Genomic DNA, 21576 nt, shown 5'->3' on the forward strand with positions numbered 1-21576 from the left:
CCTTCTGGGCCCAAGTGATCCCCCCACCTCAGCCTCCCAGGTAGCTGAGACCACAGGCACCTGCCACCACACCTGGCTATTTTTTTTTAAATTTTTTGTAGAGATGGGTTTTTGCCATGTTGCCCACATTGGTCTCAACAATCTCCTAGGCTCAAACAATCCACCTGCCTTGGCCTCCCAAAGTGCTGGGCTTACAGGCATGAGCCACCATGCCTGGCCAGGTTACATTATTTAACCTAATACATTAATTTAGAAAAATTACTTTTTTCCATTTGTAGGTTAGGAAACAGTTTTAATGCAAATTCTTCATTCTGCTGACTGGTTGAGGTAATGTTAGATTGTTACGTCTTGCTTATAGTAAAGTAGAGGAAAAGCATCCTGTATAATGAATATTGTCAGGATGTGTGTATGGCACAATCTTTTCTTTTCTAAGTAATAATTCCAGAAAAGAACCTCACCTTATAGTCAGGCCTGTGAAGTATTTTTGAGCACCTGTCATTATACACAACTCCTGGGTGGCCACATGTGGCAGTGGCCACATGGGTCCCTTGCCATCCCAGAGGCCTCACTGCTGCCTCCCTCCAAGCCAGGGTAACTATTTTGCTTTTTCTTTCTTTCCTTTTCTTTTGGTTTTTGAAACAGAGCCTTGCTGTGTCACCTAGGCTGGAGTGCAGTGGCTTGATCTCTGCTCACTGCCACCTCCGCTGCCCGTGTTCAAGCGATTCTCCTGCCTCAGCCTCCCGAGTAGCTGGGACTACGGGCATGTGCCACCATGCCTGGCTAATTTTTTTGTATTTTTAGTGGAGACGGGGTTTCATCATGTTGGCCAGGCTGGTCTTGAACTCCTGATCTCTAGTGATCCACCCGCCTCGGCCTCCCAAAGTGCTGGGATTACAGGCGTGAGCTACCACGTCCGGCCTGGGAACCTGCTTTTTGAGGTCACTGGACATTATAAACAAAGACCCTAGAATGTACTAAGAAGTGAATCTAGGCTGAGTGCAAAGGCTCAGGCCTGTAATCCACTGGAATGCACTTCAGGAGGCCAAGGTGGGAGGATGGTTTGAACTCAGGAGTTTGAGACCAGCCTGGGCAACGTAGGGAGACCCTGTCTCTGCAACAATAATAATTTTTAAACAACTAGGCTGGGTATGGTGGCTCATGCCTGTAATCCCAGCACTTTGGGAGGCCGAGGCAGGTGGATCAGAAGGTCAGGAGTTCAAGACCAGCCTGACCAATATGGTGAAACGCCATCTCTACTAAAAATACAAAAATTAGCTGGGTATGGTGGCGTTCGCCTGTAATCCCAGCTACTCAGGAGGCTGAGGCAGGAGAACTGCCTGAACCCAGGAGGTGGAGGTTGTGGTGAGCCGAGATCACACCACTACACTCCAGCCTGGGTGACAGGCAAGACTCCATCTCAAAAAAAAAAAAAAAAAAAAAAAAAAAACTAGCCAGATGTGGTGGCTATTTGTGGTTGCAGTTACCTGGGAGGTTGAAGTGGGAGTATTGCGTGGGCCCAAAAGTGGAGACTGCAGTGAGCCATAATCATGCCACTGCACTCCAGCCTGGGTGACAGAGCCAGACCCTGCCTCAAAAACAAAGAACAAAACAAAACAAAACAAAAAAGCAAAAAAAAAAAAAGTAGTAAATCTAATGGTCATCATTCAGCCAATATTTACTGAGCATTTGCAGTGATGAAATGTAGAGTGGCAAGTCCAGGCATGGAGAAATAAATGAGGGATGCAGGGCGCAGAGTTGGAAGGCAAAATCAGCTAGAAAGAAGGCAGTGCCTGCTTATTTTATTTTTTTATTTTAATTTTTTGTTGTTGTTGAGACAGAATCTTGCTCTGTTGCCCAGGCTGGAGTGCAGCAGTGTGATCTAGGTTCACTGCAACCTCCACCTCCCGGGCTCAAGCAATTCTCCTGCCTCAGCCTCCCGAGTAGCTGGGATTACAGGCACCCGCCACCATGCCTGGCTAATTTTTTGTATTTTTAGTAGACACAGGGTTTCACCATGTTGGCCAGCTGGTCTCGAACTCCTGATCTCAGGTGATCCACCTGCCTCGGCCTCCTAAAGTGCTAGGATTACAGGTGTGAGTCACTGCACCTGACCCAGTGTCTGCTTATTGAGTCCCACAGTCTCCTAGGCATTTCACAAACATCATCTCTCACCCCATCACACCCGTGGGGAAGAGTCAGGACACATTCCAACTCCTCTTTGCCAAAGAATGAATAATGTGGGTTCCTTGGCTTATTGCTTTATGGTCTCAGGCCTCAGTTTCCTCATCTGTAAATGGGGTCTACCTACCACGTACAATTGTGGGGAGGATTGAGTTCTGCTCTAAGAACTTTGTATATTGCCAGGCGCGGTGGCTCGCACCTGTAATCCCAGCACTGGCCATCATGGTGAAACCCCATCTCCACTAAAAATACAAAAATTATCCAGGCATGGTGGAGGGCACCTGTAGCCCCAGCTATTTGGGAGGCTGAGGCAGGAGAATCGCTTGAACCCAGGAGGTAGAGGTTGCAGTGAGCCAAGATCATGCCACTGCACTCCAGCCTGAGCGACAGAGTAACACCCTGTCTCAAAAAAAAAAAAAAAAAACGCTCGAGGTTTAAAAAAAAAAAAAAAGAACTTTGCATATATCACTTAGCTTAGAATAATATGTCCTCAGTTAATGTTTGACCTTATCATTATTACAACATATGAGGAAGCCGAGGCTCAGGGAGGCTGGTGCTCTCTGTTTCCCTCCACCGCTTGCAGTACACAGAGGATTAAGGTGGAAGCTTTGCCCTCTGCAGCAGGCCCAGGCCTCAATTTGGCTGCTTGTTCTGCCCTGGAGAAGCAAGGCCAACTGTCAACACAGGGTGACTTCAGGTCACCTGTGGCTATGCGCAGCCAGCCTGCCAAGGGGACTTGACGAGAGGGATGATCACTGCTTTCCTCTCAGGTCTCACGGAGCTAGGGCACGCCTATTCCTGTCATGTCCGAGCTATGAGACCTTGGGCAAGTATCTCTCCTTTTCTGAGTCTCAGTTTTGTCTCAGTTTTATCTCATGATACTTATGTTTTTCTGTCTCAGGGCCCCTGTGGGAACTGAGTTAAAGGATGGGACTTTGCACACCACTCTGCTGTGCCAACATAAGCGTAGTTAAGGCCAGTAACTCTGGGTGGGGTAAATATTACAATTTAAGGCGGAGGGGTTATAGGGAAGTAGAATATTTTTTCTTTTTCTTTTCTTTTTTTTTTTTTGAGACAGGATCTTGATCTGTCACCCAGGCCAGAGTGCAGTGGCGCCATCACAGTTCACTGCAGCCTTAACCTCCCGGGTTCAAGCAATCCTCCCACCTCCCACCTCAGCCACTTGAGTAGCTGAGACCTCAGATATGTGCCATCACACCCAGCTAATTTTTTTAAATTAATTTTTTGTAGAGATAGGGTCTCATATGTTGTTCACGCTGGTCTCAAACTACTGGGCTCAAATGATCTTCCTGCCTCAACCTTCCAAATTACTGGGATTACAGGCATGAGCCACCATGCTGGGCTGGGAGGTGGAATTTTGTTCAATCTAAAGATAAGCTTTTTCACAGCTCTGGCTGTAGTGGGAGGGAGCAGAGGAGTGAATGATCATCAGTTGGGAGGGTGCAGAGAGGGCTCCTGCCCTAGGGTGGAGGTGAGGGTGGCTTAGGTGAGACAACACTGAGGCCCTGTTCAGCCCCACATCCCCTCCTGTGCTCCCTCCTCCTCTCTCCTCTTCTGCAGGCGTGGGAGGTATCACCATTCAGCAGATTTCACCGGAGGCAGTGGAGGGGGCAGGTACCTGAGCCAGAACTCAGGTCTTATTCTCCACTTGACTCTGCCACTAACTTGTTGTGCAGTTTTGGGCCTTTCCCCAGGCCTTCATTTTCTTAAATATCTAATAAAAAAATACATAGCAAATGCAGTTTGTAAACTATGACAATATGACCATGCAGAAGATTATTATCTTCCAAGACTGCTGGTCCAAGGAAAGGTCAATAATAAAGTGGAAGCATTGTAGCTTGTGGAATGACTGGTTAGATTTGGGAGAAGCCTTAGCAATAATCTAGAATCTGCATAGATAATACATCTGAGGATTGGGCTTTGTGGTTTACAAAGCATTTTTTTCCTCTTTTGATCCCAGCCACTTGTCTGGACTGATACAAAGCATTTTTATGGGTTTGTCTTATTCAATTCTCACAATACCACCTCAAATTTACAGAGGATATGGATCTGGTTAACTTGTATGACTATGTAACCTCATGTCAGTCCAGAGCACTGCCTGGAGGTGGGTAGAGGTGATCCTGGGCTGGAATCCCAGTCCCAGTGGAACCTTGAGCAAGTTACTTTAGCTGTCTTCACCTAAATTTCCTCATTGGCAAAACAGGAATACTGGTGGTTCATACCTGCAATTCCAGCACTTTGGGAGGCTGAGGTGGGAGGATTGCTGGATCCCAGGAGTTCAAAACCAGACTGGGCAACATAGCAAGACCCCATCTCTACAAAAATTAAATAAATAAAACATTTATGAGGGTTGTGGTGAAGATTAAATGAGATCACTCACAAGAAAGCTCAGTGCAGACCCTGATGTGCGGTAGGTGCTCAATAAATATTAGCCAGCAAAAAACAAAAAAATCTCAGCTAGGAAATTGCAGAACTGGGTTTCTGACTCCAACCTCAATATTCCTTGCCCCACATCAAGCTGTTTCACTTCAAATCCTCTCCATTTCACAATGCAGTCACCCTGGGCTGAAGGAGTGAACTGTGCATTGGAAGGCTGCCCTAAGCAGCAAAGAGACAGCTTGGTCTCCAGTGACCTGAAAGAATTATTTATTGCCCTGAGGTCCAGTGTACGAGTTGCCAAAGGGAAAAGCTTCCTTCCAACTGGCTCAGCAAGCTGACAGAGGAAGTGTCGGGTTCTTGCTGGGGCAGTCATGCAGAGCTGGGATGACACGCAGAAGGCTGGCAGACCTGTCTCTGGGCAGATGGATCACCTGATACAGATGCTGGAGCCTGAGCCCTGGGATTGGCCCAAAACAGGGCTATGTTGACCCAACAGCTGAGCATTGGCATCCTGTCAATCTGCCGAGAGCCTAGAAATAGTGCGGGGCAGTCTGCTGGGTTCAGTGTGTCAGAGGAAGCAACCATGCAGGTGCTAACCAAGCGTTACCCCAAGAACTGCCTGCTGACCGTCATGGACCGGTATTCGGCTGAGGTCCACAACATGGAGCAGGTGGTGATGATCCCCAGCCTTCTGCGGGACGTGCAGCTGAGTAGGCATGAGGGCCGGGCCCAGGCTGAGGCCCCTGATCTCTACACCTACTTCACCATGCTCAAGGCCATCTGTGTGGATGTGGAACATGGGCTGCTGCCGCGGGAGGAGTGGCAGGCCAAGGTGGCAGGCGGCGAAGCTGAGGAGGCTGAGAATGGAACCGCAGAGACAGAGGAAGTCGAGGACGAGAGTGCCTCAGGAGAGCTGGAACTGGAAGCCCAGTTCCACCTGCACTTCTCCAGCCTCCATCACATCCTTATGCACCTCACCAAGAAAGCCCAGGAGGTGACAAGGAAATACCAGGAAATGACGGGACAAGTTTGGTAGACCTTGGACACTAGGGAAGGTAATGGTGGCCATGCTGGTGGGTGTCAGAGTCTACTAAGGGACATTCCAGGAGAGGAGAGGGGGCAGTGGTGCAACCCAGTGGGAGAGGAACAGCCTGGCTCTCAGACAGTGCCACTCTTGCGTCAGGGTATTGGGACCACAACCTAGGAGGGCCTAAGACTAGGCCTGCGTTACTATCCTTCTGACCTCAAATTGGCAACTGCAATGAAGTGATATGGAAATAGAAGGAAAAGTGGCCTGTAAGGGCATATCTCATATGCACATACATATGTTTGTGCACGTGTGCATTTTTTTGTATGTGAATACTTGTAAATGTGTGAATTGAATGAGTGTGTTCTCATCATTGACTTTGTTAAGAATTTGATTAAAGAGGGGCCGGGTGCGGTGGCTCACGCCAAATCCCAGCACTTTGGGAGGCCAAGGCGGGTGGATTGCCTGAGGTCAGGAGTTCGAGACCAGCCTGGCCAATGTGGTGAAACCCCGTCTCTACTAAAAATACAAAAATTAACTGGGCGTGGTGGCAGGCACCTGTAGTCCCAGCTACTCGGGAGGCTGAGGTAGGAGAATGGCGTGAACCCGGGAGGCGGAGGTTGCAGTCAGTCGAGATTGTGCCACTGCACTCCAGCCTGGGCGACAGAGGGAGACTCCATCTCAAAAAACAAAAAAAAAAGAAAGAAAGAAAGAAGAAACTTACCTAAGGCATGCATATTGACTTAAGTGAACATTGTGAATTCCGTGTGTGTGACAGTGTTTCCCACATTTTTTCAAGTCACAGAACATGGAAAATTATATGGCACACGGGGATACATAGGTGAGGCTGCTTGCAGTACTCCTACAACAGGCTGGGGGTACTCTGACCATCCCAGGTTGGAACCCACCAAACGGGAAGCCGAGGGACCACTGTCATGGCACTCTAATCCATTCCAGGCAAACCGGAGTGTACAGACATGCCTGTTGGGAAGCCCTGTTGTATGTACATGTGATTATGTGTTCCAGTCTGAGCCTACATGTCTATGCACAGAGGGGCTGGGGTGGTGAGTGTGGATGAGCAGCAAGCTAGACAAGCAGGTGGTGGCAGAGGGTAGGAGGTGGGAAGGGTCCCTAGCATGGTCATCACTAGTTCACTCATGGATCAAGACTAGTATTAATAGAAATTGGACCACAGTAGCTGCCAGTTTTGATTCTGTGCCACCTGCCAGCCCTGCTCCCACCAACTGGTCTCATTAGTTGTAAACAACATCCGTGTCCATTGCAATCTCAAAACCATCTGATGCAGCTATGCAGGAAAAGATTCTCATCCCCACTTTACTAGTAAGGGAATTGAAGCCAGAGAGGTGAAGTGACTCACCAAAGTCACACAGTAAAGAGACAAAAGTAAGACCGGCCTCAACTTTGAGCTGAGTGTTCTTTCCTCATACCCACTGTCTGCCATATTGTGTTATCTTCATAATCTGTGTGAAGGCTGCTCTGTAATTATGGGGAATAAATGCGGACCCCCAAACACAGAGCCTATGGAGATCTCTGCTCCAGGCATTTTCTCAGCCATTTTTCCTTCTCCCATTTCAAACCCAAACTGTCAACCTCAGCCCTTCTTCCCTCTCCCCTGGAGGCTCCCCGAGTTGCCTCACAGAGGTTCTTGAATTAGACTGGGCTGTGTCAACAGCTCTGGGTTCACGTTCTGATTCTATCACTAATGAGCTGTGGGGCCTTGGGCAAGCTACTTCATTTCTCTGGGTTTCAGCTTCTTCACTGAACAATAACAGTGGTAGTAAAACTAATGACTGGCATTTGAATAATTTTAAGATCACTTTGCATATCCATTATCTAATGGAATTATCATTCCCTTTTTTTTTTTTTTTGAGATGGAGTCTCACCCTGTCATCCAGGTTGGAGTGTAATGGTGCCATCCTAGCTCACTGCCACCTCTGCCTCCCAGGTTCAAGAGATTTTCCTCAGCCTCCCAAGTAGCTGGGATTACAGGCGTGTGCCACCACACCCGGCTAATTTTTTTTTTTTATCTTTAGTAGAGACAGGGTTTCACCATGTTGGCCAGGCTGGTCTCGAACTCCTGACCTTGTGATCCACCTGCCTCGGCCTCCCAAAGTGCTGGGATTGCAGGCATGAGCCACCGCGCCCAGCCTATCATTCCCTTTTGCAGATGAAAAAACCAGAGGCCTGAGAAGTAAAATGAGTCCAACATTACTCAGTAAATGACAGAGCCAAGATATGAACCCTGGCCTAATTAGTCTAATTATTTTCCTCTACAGTGGTGTTCCTTAGAGCCTTAGACTTTTGCAGAGTGGGCTCAAAGTGGGAACTGGGCATGGCAGAATGGGTAGAAACCACACTCTGACTCACCAAATAGCTTCAAAGGCCAGAGCAGCAACTCTACACCATAACATTTCAACACACCCTAACCTGATTTTCATTCAGAGGCAATATGGTATAGCAACAGTTAAAAATCTGGGCTCTTGTTCTGGCTCTTCCATTGACTTCTGTATTATCCTAGATAACTTTTATTTTTGAGATGGAGTCTCACTCCATCGCCAGGCTGGAGTGCAGTGGCGCGATCTCGGCTCACTGGAACCTCCACCTCCCGGGTTCAAGCAATTCTCCTGCCTCAGTCTCTCAAGTAGTTGGGACTATAGGCGCGCGCCACCATGCCCAGCTAATTTTTTGTATTTTTAGTAGAGATGGGGTTTCATCATGTTGGCCAAGATGGTCTCAATCTCCTGACCTTGTGATCCTCCCTACTCGGCTTCCCAAAATGCTGAGATTACAGGCGTGAGCCACCGTGCCCAACCTCCTTTTTTTTTTTTTTTTTTTTTTTTTTTTTGAGATGGAGTCTTGCTCTTGTTGTCCAGGCTGGAGTGCGGTGGTGCGATCTTGGCTCACTATAACCTCTGCCTCCCAGATTCAAGCAAGTCTCCTGCCTCAACCTCCCGAGGAACTGGGATTACAGGCTCACACCAACACGCCTGGCTGATTTTTGTACTTTTAGTAGAGATGGGGTTTCACCATGTTGGCCAGACTGGTCTCGAATTCCTGACCTCAAGTGATCCACCCACCTTGGCCTCCCAAAGTGCTGGGATTACAGGCGTGAGTCACCAAGCCTGGCCCTAGACAACTTATCTTACCTTTCTGCATCTTAGTTTCCCTGTTAGTAAAATATAGCAGAGAAATCAAATGAGTTATTCCTGCTCTGACAACCCAGGATTCTCCTTACAATGCTGAGGCACTGCCAGTTTTCCATCAGCAACATCAGCATTGAGTTTTTTCATTTTAATTCCTGCTTCAATGGGCATGTGACAGTATTTTAGTTGTTTAAATTGATACTCACTTGGCCTTTTAAAAACTTCTTCACTCCACAGGTCCCTTCACATGATAAAAGGCAGACTCTGATGAGGCAGGCGGAGCAGTTCACCAGCCAATGATGAGAGCAGAAAGGCCTAGACCTGCAGCCAGAAGTGAAGGCGGCTCACTTCTCCTGGATACTTCTCTAACTCCTGAGCACCAATTCCTGGATTCCAGTCACTGGCTCACCTTTAGAATGTCTGTTGCTATTGTTTACTGCTCCCCTCGTTCCTCTTACCAGCTTGGGGAGGTGACCAGGAGGGACTAGACAGTTACCTGTCCTGTGTGGTATGGTGGGAAGAGTGTAGGTGTTGGCATGTGACCAAAATTCACATCCCTCCTCATGGCAGTCATTCAGTGTGTGTACTTATGCAAGTTATTTAACCCACTGGAGCCTAAATTCCCTCATCTATAAAATGGGGATAATATTATGTACCTCACAAGCTAATGAAAACTAAACATGATGAATCAAAAGCACTTGGCATGTGAGGGCTATTAAAATAGCCTGATATTTTTTTCTCCCTCTCTCTCCTATGTATTTGCTCTGGTCCTTGCTTTTTACCCTCCAGAGCTAAGAGGTAGCAGACAGAGTCTCTTGGGATGAGTGGTTCACCCTCTTTTACTTGGCGACCACTGATGAGGCCAACAACAAGTGAACTATAAACGTATTTATTGCAGAAGTAATTAAAAAAACCAAAACCTTGTATTTGTACATCTTTATTATTTCTAAAGCACTTTCTCCAACCTAATTTCAGTTTTTACAAGTGGTACTCAAGAAAATAAAGACGGAATTCATTTGATTTTGCCCAGAAACCACCTGCTTATATTTATAAGGCTACCTAATTTGAAATCACATATAGGCCAGGCGTGGTGGCTCATGCCTGTAATCCCAGCACTTTGGGAGGCCGAGGCAGGTGGATCACAAGGTCAAGAGATCGAGACCATCCTGGTCAACATGGTGAAATCCTGTCTCTACTGAAAATACAAAAATCAACTGGGCGTGGTGGCATGCACCTGTAGTCCCAGCTACTCAGGAGGCTAAGGCAGGAGAACTGCTTGAACCCAGGAGGTGGAGGTTGCAGTGAGCTGAGATCGCACCACTGTACTCCAGCCTGATGACAGAGCAAGACTGTCTCAAAAAAAAAAAAAAAAATCACATATACTTTATCTCCCAAACCTAATCTGATTATAAATTCTAAGCTAGGAAACAAAAACTTTTGAGACAAGTACTTTTTTTTTTTTTGACAGGGTCTCCTTTGTCACCCAGGCTGCAGTTAACTGTGACACAATCACAGTTAACTGCATCCTCGAACTCCAGGGCTCAACAGATCCTCCCATTTCAGCCTCATGAGTAGCGGGGACTACAGGCACGTGCCACCATGCCCGGCTAATTTTTGTATTTTATGTAGAGACAGTGTTTTGCCATGTTGCCCAGGTTGGTCTCAAACTCCTGGGCTCAAGCAATCTACCCTGCCTCAGCCTCTCAAAGTGCTGGGATTCTAGCCATGAGCCACAGCATCAGGCCAGGATAAGCATTTGATAAGCCATAAAAAGTAACCTCATTCCAGTTAGGTACAGTCTTTTGCTTCTAATTGCACCAAGCTCCACTGTAGACAGTATTAGCTCCTGAGTCCACTTTCTCCAGGATAATCCACCTAAGAGCAAAGACCCCTTTGCAGCGTAAGACTTCTGTTTTCCTTGTCTGGAGTCTCCTCCTTCTAAACCACCTTCTATATCATTATCGACAGAGCTCAGAAATACAAACCTGACTGTATAATTTAAATACCTACAGGATGAAGTCAAAACTATTTGGCAAGAGTCACAGAATCCTCCATAATCTGGCTCACTCTAAATTCACTTTGCACTAGGATGGGACAGGCAAACCTTTTCTGAAAGGGCCACATATTAATTAGGCTTTGCAGGCCATAGGTCTCTATCGCAACTACTCAATTCTGCTCTTGTAGCATGGCAGTCGCCACAAACAACATGTAAACAAATGAGCATGGCTGTGTTCCAATAAGACTTTATTGGCAGTGGGCCAGATTTGGCCCATAGGCTGTAGTCTGCTAACTCTAAACTAGAATTGAACCTCATTTTAAAATCTTTCAGATGAGTGAATGGAAACTGACCATTCTCTGATGAATTATTTTTCTTACAACAATAAAAAGAGGCAGAATATTCATGGTAACTATTTTAATTACAAGGTGTCAACATACAGATAAGCATAAGCTTCAACTGTCATTAGAAACATGTTCCATCAAATTCAGAAACAGCAGGTATCAGTGAAACTGGAGCATGTATTTTGAAGACTTTAACGTATTGGATGGAATTTTTCAAAAATTTCAGCATATGTTTTCTTCTCTATAAAAGGAAAGATCATAAAAGATTTATTTTAAAAATATGTTTTAAAAATTGTATTTCCTAAAGGAAAATTAACACTCAGTAATCTTACTGATTGAAATCCTGATGTGGTCTGAATGTTCATGCCCCCCCGAAGTTCGTAAGTTGAAATGTAACCCCCAAGATGATGATATTACGAGGTTAGGACTTTGGGAGGTGATTAGGTCACAAAGGCTCTGTCCTCATGAATGGGATCGGCTTAGGGGACCTTGTTTGCCTCTTCTACCATGTGAGGACACAGCAAGATGGCATCATCTATGAAGCACAGAGTGGGCCCTTAGCAGACACCAACTGTGCTGGTACCCTGATCTTGGACTTCCCAGCCTCCAGAATTGCAAGCAATGAATTTCTATTATTTATATATTACCCAGTCTATTCTGCAATTATACAGGTGGTAAGAAAAACCAAGTTAAAAAAAATTTTTTTTAATTACCCAGTTTAAGGCATTTTGTTATAGTAGGCCAAATGGACTAAGACAAACCCCTAAGAATTTCCCTATTTTCTTGTCCACGACTATGGCTTGGTAATCACTGAAAGATTTTCTTTCATTGAATGAAGAATAATTTTGGAGGAATCTGTGATGACAACCAAATGGCTGCCAAGAGGGACAAGGTGCTGCCAGGAATAACCTGACTGAAGAGGTGAAGGAAGAAATAAACACAGAAGGGCACAGGTCAGCTAGGAGAGGCCAGCAGCCAATGTGGTCAAGCTCTCCGGGCTCCCACTGTCCGTGCGTGAGGCTCTTGGCACAACTGCCAGTAATCTGCAGCTCAGAAACAGAATGAGCCCTGCAGCTATACACACTCCTGCAGACACAGTGAACTCATGGAACTATGTCTAAGCAAAGAGCCAGAGGTCTGGGACTGAAGACTGCTCAGTCACTGGGCGTCACTCCTAGTAATCAATATAGCCAAGATGACTTCCAGCTCTAACATTTAATGGTTCTGAGTATTATGCATTCCCGATACATCCACTATTCATGCTTTGTGCTAGTCTTTAAGCTCTTCTTTGGCAAAAAAAGAAGCTGTATCTTTCTGATCCACCATAAATATATATGTGACTGAAGGCTGTGGGAAAATTAAAGAGTAATAAAATTTTAGAGCTAAATAAGATCTTAGAGATCAGTCTAATGAAATTTAAATGTTTTTTTTTTTTTTTTTTGGGAGTTTGAGACAGGATCTCACTCTGTCACCTAGGCTGGAATGCAGTGGTGTGATCACAGCTCACAGCACCTTGACCTCCCAGGCTCAAGTAATCCTCCTGCCTCAGCCTCCCAAGTAGCTGGGACTATACGCATGTGCCGCCACACCCAGCTAATTTTTAAATTTTCTGTGGAGATGAGGTCTCACTATGTTGCTGAGACTGGGGAAAATCTATTTATATGTTTACAAGTTCAAATTTTTTCTATACTCATTCATTTACACATTTAATAAGGTCATGTGTGCCAAACCCCTGGGGAGACAAAAAAAAAAAAAAACCTGTCCTAGTAAGTTAAACTCCCAGCCTACAGAGACTCATATATGTGCACATGTGTTGTATGTGTGTAAAACACAGGTGAGAAAAGTTATATTACAACTATTAATAGATTCATAGCAGAATAGAGATAGAGCACACTGAGGGAACGCCTGACTGTAGCTCGGTGAAAGCTTCACTGAGATAATGAAAGCAGAAATTTGCTAGGTGGATGGGGTGGAAACAGGGGCAAGAGGAAGAATAACATAGCAGGAAGAAGGTACAACATGTATAAAGCAATATAGGGCAGGCTCAGGACAAAGCATTTCACCAGGCAAATGATGAGTGATGAGGAATGAGGAAGTGTTCCATATGGTTCATATCCACTATTATGCATAAGTGCCTGCTATGTGTAGGCTCTATGCGAGAGGCTGGGAAACAAAGACAAAGCTACAATCCATGAAGAACACAGACGTGTATATCATATAGTAGATAAGAATGTGGGTAAAGTGTTTCTACCAGAGGACACGCAATTAGCTAAGCTGGAGGAAATGAGCCATCCTAAGGAGTCTGGATTTTATCCACTGGGCAATAGATGACTTATTTTATTTTAATTTTATTTTATTTTTTGAGACAGAGTCTCGCTGTGACACCCAGGCTGGAGTGCAATGGAGCGATCTTGGCTCACTGAAACCTCCGCCTCCCGGGTTCAAGCAATTCTCCTGCCTCAGCTTCCCAAGTAGCTGAGATTACAGGCACGCGCCATCATGGCTGGCTACTTTTTGTATTTCTAGTAGAGACGGGGTTTCACCATGTTGGCCAGGCTGGTCTCAAGTTCCTGACCGCAGGTGATCCGCCCCCCTCGGCCTCCCAAAGTGCTAGGATTACAGGCGTGAGCCTCTGCGCCCAGCCGGAAAACTATTTTAAACAGATGTGATCAGATTTGCTGTCACTGGAAATAAGACGAAAGCACGTGGTGAGTTAACAGGCAAGTGCAACAGTCTGAGCAAGAGATTATCAAGGCCTGAACCAGGGAGAGGAGAGTTCAAAGTTGAGAAATATTTAGGAAGTAGAACTGATAAGACTTGATGATTAATGGGAAGTGAAAGAGAAAGACTTGATAATTCTGAGGCTTCTGGCTTGAGTGTCCAGGTGGACAGTAGTGCCATTCCCTGAAGCAGGACAGAGAGGAGCAGGTGGTTTGGGAAGGCAGAGGGGACATGAGTTTTGTTTGCTGTCCAAAGGAGACAGGTAGTCAGGCAAAAACTGGATATATTAATTCAAGAGAATTTTGGTCTATAGACTAAGATGTGGGAGTCAACAGAATTTAGAAGGTACCTAAAGCCATAGACATGGATAAGATTAACCAGGGAAAATAATAATACAGTAAACACAGATTCTCTAAAATTAACTTGAAATACCTTTTTCAGAAAAATCCTCTGGATGTAATTTCATATATCCAAACATTTCACGGTCCCTCACAGCATACGTGTAGTCTTCACGTTTTACAAGATAATATCCAACAAAATAAAAGGCCGTAATATATAGAAGGTGGCGATGCAAACCTGAAATTCAAATGACAAATCCCAAAGAAAGCAAAAATTAGTCAATATGTATTCACACCTGTAATCCCAGCACTTTGGGAGGCCGAGATAGGTGGATCACCTGAGGTCAGGAGTTCGAGACCAGCCTGGCCAACATGGTGAAACCCTGTCTCTATTAAAAATACAAAATTTGGCTAGGGGTGGTGGCGGGTGCCTGTAGTCCCAGCTACTTGGGAGGCTGAGGCAGGAGAATCATTGGAACCTGGGAGGCAGAGGTTGCAGTGAGCTGAGATTGCGCCACCGCACTCCAGCCTGGTCGACAAAGTGCCCAGCCTGTTATGGCATTTATTAAAAAAATAAAAATAAAAAAAGCGCTGGGCTCGGTGGCTCATGCCTGTAATCCCAACACTTTGGGAGGCTGAGGCAGGTGGATCGCCTGAGGTCAGGAGTTCAAGACCAGTTCACATGGTGAAACCCTATCTCTACTAAAAATACAAAAATCAGCCAGACGGGGTGGTAGGCGCCTGTAATCCCAACTACTCAGGTGGCTGAAGCAGGAGAATCGTTAGAACCCGGGAGGCAGAGGTTGCAGTGAGCCGAGATCGCACCACTGCACTCCAGCCTGGGGGACAGAGTGAAGCTCTGTCTCAAAAAACAAAAACAAACAAACAAAAAAAGGTATTCTGAACAAACAGCCTTGATCCTTGACAAGGTCTAGCTCTGTTGCCCAGGCTGGAGTGCAGTGGCACAGTCACACCTTACTGCAGCCTCAACCTCCTAGGCTCAAGCAATCCTCTCACCTCAGCTTCCCAAGTAGCTGGGACCAAAAGCATGAACCACCATGCCCATTTTTTTTAAGAGGGGTCTTGCTATGTTTCCCAGACTGGTCTTGAACTCCTAGGCTCAAGCGATCCCCCTGCCTCGGCCTCCCAAACTGTTGGGATTACAGGAATGAGCCACCCCACTCAGCCCACATTATCACTTCTTTAAAGGTTAGCGAATCTAAAATATTACATGTAATGTATATTTTAGCATATAGCACTTAATATTTATTTAATAAATGAATGAACAGCCTTGGGTAATTCAATTTACTACCTCTAAAACACAGGCAAGACCTACCCTGGCTGGGCGTGGTGGCTCACACCTGTAATCCCAGCACTTTGGGAGGCCGAGGTGGGTGGATCACCTGAAGTCAGGAGTTCAAGACCAGACTGGCCAACACAGTGAAACCCCATCTCTACTAAAAATACAAAAATTAGCCGGGCGTGGTAGCGCACACCTGTAGTTCCAGCTACTCAGGAGGCTGAGGCTGGAGAATCGCTTGAACCTGGGAGGTGGAGAATGCAGTGAGCCAAGATGGCACCACTGAACTCTAGCCTGAGTGACAGAATGAGACTGTCTCAAAAAAAAAAAAAAAAAAAAAAAAAAAAAAAGGGCCTATCCTATCTTTCTCATAGTAGCAGCATATAAAACAAGACATATGCATGTAAAAGTATTTTGGAAAATGTATAAAACAATAAAAATGAAAAATATTCCTATGTTCTAGAACTGGGCAGAGCACTCTCTCTTACCCCAAACAGCCACTGCTCTCCCTAATGGGCTACCCGCCATATAGCAAACCAAAGAGTGCATGTTCTCCCATGTGCCACTGGACTGCAGAGACACACAGAACCAGACTCTCTCTACGCTGACCCATGTTCCTCACAGAAAAACTCCATAAGTGTTTGAGATGATGATGTCAGCACCCCAGCCCTAAAGGCATGGCTTGGCCTCTTCCCAAGGCCCCGTTTTCCTAACCTCTCTCCTCATTCTCTCTGAGTGGTCTACCTCTCACTACCTGCACACCCCGTCTACAATCATCTTCCCATTCTTTACTCGGTGAGTCTAACCCCAGCAGCTATTGTGCTCTTTGCAGAACATCATAAATTACTGATATATTAAACTAGAGATCAATAAATATTTAATTCTGTGGGCTATACTTAGAATACCAACTAACTCTAAATTTAGGGCACATTAAGTGGTAACCAGCAAGAAGGTTAAGTTTAAAAAAACAGATGATGAGAAAAACTTATAAAAAAATTCTATTTATTGATAGTACAGTAGGGTGACTACAGTTAACAATAATTTGTAGTATAGTTCAAAATTGCTGGAGGAGAGGAATTTGAATGTTCCCAACATAAAGAAGGGGTGAATGTTTGGGGTGATGGATGGCCCATTTGCCCCAGTTTCAACATTACACATTGTATGCATGTATCAAAATATCACATGTACCCCCAAAATATGTACAACTTATTTTTAAAGTCTTATTCTTAAAAAATTCTTCTTAACATTTCCTGCTAATTTGAAAAAGAGCTACACAATTTTATTTCATTGATAGAAATTCATTATTATGAGACATATTCATTATTATGAGACAGAATCTTGCTCTGTCACTTAGGCTGGAATACAGAGGCATGATCACACTCACTGCAGCCTCAACCTCCCAGGCTCCAGTGATCCTCTTACTTCAGCCTCCCAAGTAGCTGGGATCACAGGTGCATGCCACCATGTCCAGATAGCTTAAAAAATTTTCTTTTGTAGAGACAAAGTTTTCCTATGTTGCCCAGGCTGGTCTTGAAACCAAGCAATACTCCCATCTCAGCTTTCCAAAGTGTTGGGATTACAGGTGTGAGCCACAGTGTCCAGCCAGAATATCCCATTACTCACAGAATGCCAGGTACTCTCCAGGGCTTTGAAAATCTACCATATCTCTTTCACCACACCTCCAACTCTCTTAGAAACAACATTTATGTGATACACACCTTCACCCTATATGCACAAACTTGTACCACAATTTGTCTTTTTAATGGATATGGCCATCTGGTCTGTAAACCTTTGGAGGATTGGGACCATGTTTTATATTCCTTGTAATCTACATATAGTTATTCACTCAATACTACCTTTTTTTTTTTTTTTTTAAAGACAGAGTCTCAGTCTGTCGCCCAGGCTGGAGTGCAATGGTGCAATCTCGGCTCACTGCAATCTCCGCCTCCCAGGTTCAAGCAATTCTCCAGCCTCAGCCTCCCGAGTAGCTGGGATTACTGGCATGTGCCAACACGCCTGGCTAATTTTGGGGTTTCACCATATTGGTCAGGCTGGTCTTGAACTCTTGACCTCAGGTGATCCACCTGCCTCAGCCTCCCGAAGTACTGGGATTACAGGCATGAGCCACCACACCTGGCCTCACTCAATACTTATTGAACACCTACTATAGATACCAGACACTGACCTAGATAAACACAATATGCATTCAGTAAATGCTGCTGAGGACAACCATTTCAATAAAGTCCTAGGATCTAAATCTTCCAAAGCAATTTAGGGAAGCTCTGGGAGCTCAGGAAGTCTGATCCCTACTCCTGGGCTACACAGTTTATATTCATTATCTCATGTAGTCCTGAGATAGGGAACTTCCCCAGAATCAAATGACTAGTGGGGTGGAGGTGGTGTCACCTCCAAAGCATATGCTCTTAACTGCTGTACTCTTCTGTCTCCCAGAAAGGCACAAACTGCTCAACTAACAACAATGAGATTAAGTGGTGCATATGTCACATTTCAGTCAACCTTTACTTCCTCTACAGCATTCTCCCTCCCATCTGTATCTCCTTTGTGCTCCTAAAGTGCTTTCTGCTCACCCACCTCTATCAAAACATGTATCTATCATACCAAGATCAGCAACAGACTGTTTGTTTGTCTCCCTGATTTCACTAGGAGCTCCATAGGGCACATAACAGAGAAACAGTTCAGTAAGGCCAGGCACAGTAGCTCACACCTATAACCCCAGCACTCTGGGAGGCCGAGGTGGCAGGATCACTTGAAGCCAGAAGTTCGAGACCAGACTGGCCAAGATGTCAAGACCCCATCTCTACAAAAAATTTAAAAATTGGCCAGGCCTGGTGGTATGCACCTGTAGTCCCAGCTACTCAGAAGGCTAAGATAGGAGGATCGCCTGAGCCCAGAGGTCGAGGCTGCAGTGACCCATGATTGCACCACTGCCCTCTACCCTGGGTGACAAGTGAGATCCTGTCTCAAAAAAAAAAAAGGGGGTTCAGTAAATGAACAAATTACAAATGTATGGTAAACTGTTTGCATAACAAGAGCTAAGGAAGGGGAACTCTGTCCAGCACCTTTTACATGTCAGACATTTTACCTATAGAATCTCACTCAATTCTCACAACAAATATGCAAAAATTAATTATTCTTATTTTATAGATGAGGAAACTTCGGCTCTGATCCACCTGACCATGTAACTTGCCCAAACTGACACAGCTGGAAAGCAGTAGAGCAAGTCTGTTTATTTATTTATTTATTGGAGACAAGGTCTCAACTTTGTTGCCCAGACTGTAGTGCAGTGGTGCAATCACGGCTTGCTGCAGCCTCAACTTCCTGGGCTCAAGTGATTCTCCTCCCTTAGCTTCCTGAGTACCTGGGACTACAAGTGCACATCACCATGCCTAGCTAATTTCTTACATTTTTTGTAGAGACAGGGTCTCACTATGTTGCCCAGGCTGGTCTTGAACTCCTGGCCTCAAGAGATCTTCCTGCCTTGGTCTCCCAAAGTACTGAGATTACAGGTGTGAACCACTGTGCCTGTGCCTGGTGAGCAAGTCTGTTTAGTTCCAAAGTGGAGCTCTTTTCATCACACCAAGTGACAGTCTTGGGCAAGTGTGAAGTGGTGATGAAAAGGGAAAGCCTCGAGTCCTCAGAGGCATAAATGGACAAAGATCACTCCTTTCTGAAGTGAGGAGTCATGTCCAAGGGAGATAGGATTTCAATACTGTTTGAGCACTGGAAATGCTGGGATTTGATGGGCTGGGAGCTGACCTTCAGGCATGACATACAGCTGTAAGAAGGCAAAAGATGTTTAAGTGTGGTGACTCCTAATTGCCTGAACCATTGCCTGAGCTTTTTTCCTGATTGTGCTTCTTGGTTCCAATCAACGCCTCACATTGCTGACAAAGATGACTTTTTAAAATACAGAGCTCATCACTGCACCCCTGCAGCTCTCAAAAGCTTACAAAGTTCCTGGCTGGCTAGAAAATAAATTGCCAAGCTCTGCTAAAATCTCCCTTGTAGTTTTATCACCCTAAACCTGAACACTCACTCAATCATTAAACACCCTCCATTCAGAGGTCCTTGCCCTCATTGGCTCCCACTAGCCCCATGGGCCTAGAAAGCTGTCTGTCTCTCAGTCCTGCCCGATAATCAAAGTTAACTTCAAAGGCCCCTCTTCCAAAGTTCCTCTCCTCTTTTCCCTCTGGAAATCCATAGAGCTTAGCAAAGCTACTGTGGTGGTTATTATCAGAATAGTCAGTGTCTCTGATGGGATTACAGCACACTGGTTCAAACTGTGGTCCTCAGACCAGCAGCAGCAGTATTTGAGCACTTGTTGGTAACATCAAGTTCCTCCCCAGACCTCATGAATCAGAATCCGCATTTTTTTTTTGAGACAGGGTCTCACTTTGTTGCCCAGGCTGGGGTGCAATGGAGCAATCTCGGGTTACTGCAACCTCTGCCTTCCAGGCTCAAACGACCCTCCTGCCTCAGCCTCCCTCAGCCTGGGACCACAGGCGTGCACCACCACGCCCGGCTAACTTTTTTAGTTTTTTGTAGAGACCGGCTTTGGCCCTGTTGCGGAGACTGGTATACAGTTCCTGAGCTCAAGCGATCCGCCCGCCACGGCCTCCCAAGGCGCTGGGATTACAGGTGTGAGCCAACGCGCCCAGTCTAGAATCCGATTTTAACAAGACACCTACGCTATTCGTATGCACATTAAGTTTGAGAAGCACCGGTGTCCCATATCCATTCAGAGGTCAAAAAAAAAAAAAAAAAAAAAAAAAGCTCTGCTACGTAATAGCCATATGACCTTGGGCAAGCTGCTGTTTAACCTGTTAGGCTCGGTTTCCTCGTTGTGAATAATACATCCCTAATAAAGTGTTTTAAGGCCTACATGCTATCAATAATGCCCATAGTGTGAGTCGCGCGTGGCATGGAGTCACGGCTCATTTGTGCACACAGTACAACACGAACTGAGAAGAGTAGTCCCGGGTCCTTCACAGACTCAGTTCGGGCTTCACTGCACCTCAATTTCTTCAAGTGCCAAATGACACACTGGCTCTGCTCGATTCTAAAGAGCTAACGGGGCGCGGACCGCCCGGGAAGGCGAGCTGGGGTCAGCTAGGCAACAAGGCACGGAAAAACAGAGCACCTCAGGAGGGCCTACGGCGGGGCAGGTCTGCAGCCCTGCGACCCCCTCTCCTCCCAGCCGATCCCGACCGCGCAGCACTCACCAGCCGACAGGACCGGCCTCCGCCGGATGAAGTTATCAGTCAGGCCAGCGCAGTATCCCAAGAAGCCGATGTAGAGAAGCCGCGGGTCGGTCAGCTTGGGCGGGGGCAGGCTCCGGGACTCATCCGGCAGAAACCGTAAGGGCTCTGGGTTCCGCCGTGGGACCATGGTGACGCCGTTCCCACTCGAGGCCTGGTCTCAGACCACGAACTACAAAGAAAACCACCACGACCACTACCCGGAACTAAGGAGTCAGCTTTCTCCTCCTCCTCTGCGCGCCGGACTCAAGGCCACGGCGCAGTGCGGTGCAGCGCCCAAAAGCTTCCCGATGCGTGCTGCTGCCGGAACCCCGCACGCAAAGTTCCGGACTGCTAGGTGTCAATTCGCTCGTCCGCCCGCGCTAATTCTCTGGTGGGAGTGGGTTTCACGGGCCTGGTAACGCGTGGTGGAGGAGTACCCCAAACGAGCCAAACTGGGCGAAGTCTAGGAGACACTGATTTTCTTTTCTGCCAACTTCCGCACCCAGAATTGCCTCTCCCTCCCCTGCCCTTTCTGGAAAGATTTATCTTTTCATCCAATGCCCACAAACGAGCATGATGCATAGTTTTGAACAACGTAATTACTTGAAATTCCATAAAAGCTAGTTTTCGTTTTCTGAGTTTTCAGCCGTTCATTCGCATAGACACATCCTCCAGAGGCTAAAATTAAGGTCTGGTCAGCAACAAAAGAATTTAGAGAAGCCCAGGACTGGATCGTTGTAGTCTTTTCTTGAAATTCAGGTTTGGAGGCAGCACCCTAAAATGTTTCACCTCTGGGTCTTCACGTCCTTGCACATGGCTGAGTGAGGAGGTGTTCCCTAAAGGT

The 21576-nt window shown here is 46.1% G+C and overlaps 2 protein-coding genes across 4 annotated transcripts; one reads left to right on the forward strand and one right to left on the reverse strand.

Annotated features, from left to right (window-relative positions):
• Positions 1-5151: 5151 nt before the first annotated feature.
• On the forward strand, positions 5152-9698 carry THRSP (thyroid hormone responsive). The gene is made up of 2 exons (XM_025356208.1): positions 5152-5636; positions 9010-9698. The coding sequence occupies exon 1, from the start codon at positions 5165-5167 to the stop codon at positions 5615-5617; it is 453 nt and encodes a 150-aa protein (XP_025211993.1). The 5' UTR covers positions 5152-5164; the 3' UTR covers positions 5618-5636; positions 9010-9698.
• Positions 9648-21355, reverse strand: NDUFC2 (NADH:ubiquinone oxidoreductase subunit C2). 3 transcript variants are annotated; one of them, XM_025356210.1, is made up of 3 exons: positions 20715-21355; positions 14266-14340; positions 9648-11353 (listed from the first exon to the last, which is right to left on the reverse strand). In XM_025356210.1, the coding sequence occupies exons 1-3, from the start codon at positions 20878-20880 to the stop codon at positions 11304-11306; spliced, it is 291 nt and encodes a 96-aa protein (XP_025211995.1). In that variant the 5' UTR covers positions 20881-21355; the 3' UTR covers positions 9648-11303. The 3 variants fall into 3 exon arrangements, with proteins under 3 accessions (XP_025211995.1, XP_025211996.1, XP_025211994.1); XM_025356211.1 differs by lacking the exon at positions 14266-14340 and adding an exon at positions 14347-14409 and having other exon boundaries at positions 9648-11227; XM_025356209.1 differs by having other exon boundaries at positions 10999-11353; positions 14266-14409.
• Positions 21356-21576: the final 221 nt, after the last annotated feature.

Source organism: Theropithecus gelada, chromosome 14 (genome assembly GCF_003255815.1).
Source record: "Theropithecus gelada isolate Dixy chromosome 14, Tgel_1.0, whole genome shotgun sequence".
Lineage (NCBI taxonomy): Eukaryota > Metazoa > Chordata > Mammalia > Primates > Cercopithecidae > Theropithecus > Theropithecus gelada.

What these genes read in the sequence shown, in the direction of transcription:
- THRSP (XM_025356208.1), top strand. Translation starts at nt 5,165, where the DNA reads ATGCAGGTGCTAACCAAGCGTTACCCCAAGAACTGCCTGCTGACCGTC.
- NDUFC2 (XM_025356209.1), bottom strand. Translation starts at nt 20,880, where the DNA reads ATGGTCCCACGGCGGAACCCAGAGCCCTTACGGTTTCTGCCGGATGAG. An exon ending in GAGGCCGGTCCTGTCGGCTG is followed by an intron (nt 14,410 to 20,714) that starts GTGAGTGCTGCG and finishes TTTGAATTTCAG; the next exon opens with GTTTGCATCGCCACCTTCTA. An exon ending in AGAGGATTTTTCTGAAAAAG is followed by an intron (nt 11,354 to 14,265) that starts GTATTTCAAGTT and finishes TTCCTTTTATAG; the next exon opens with AGAAGAAAACATATGCTGAA.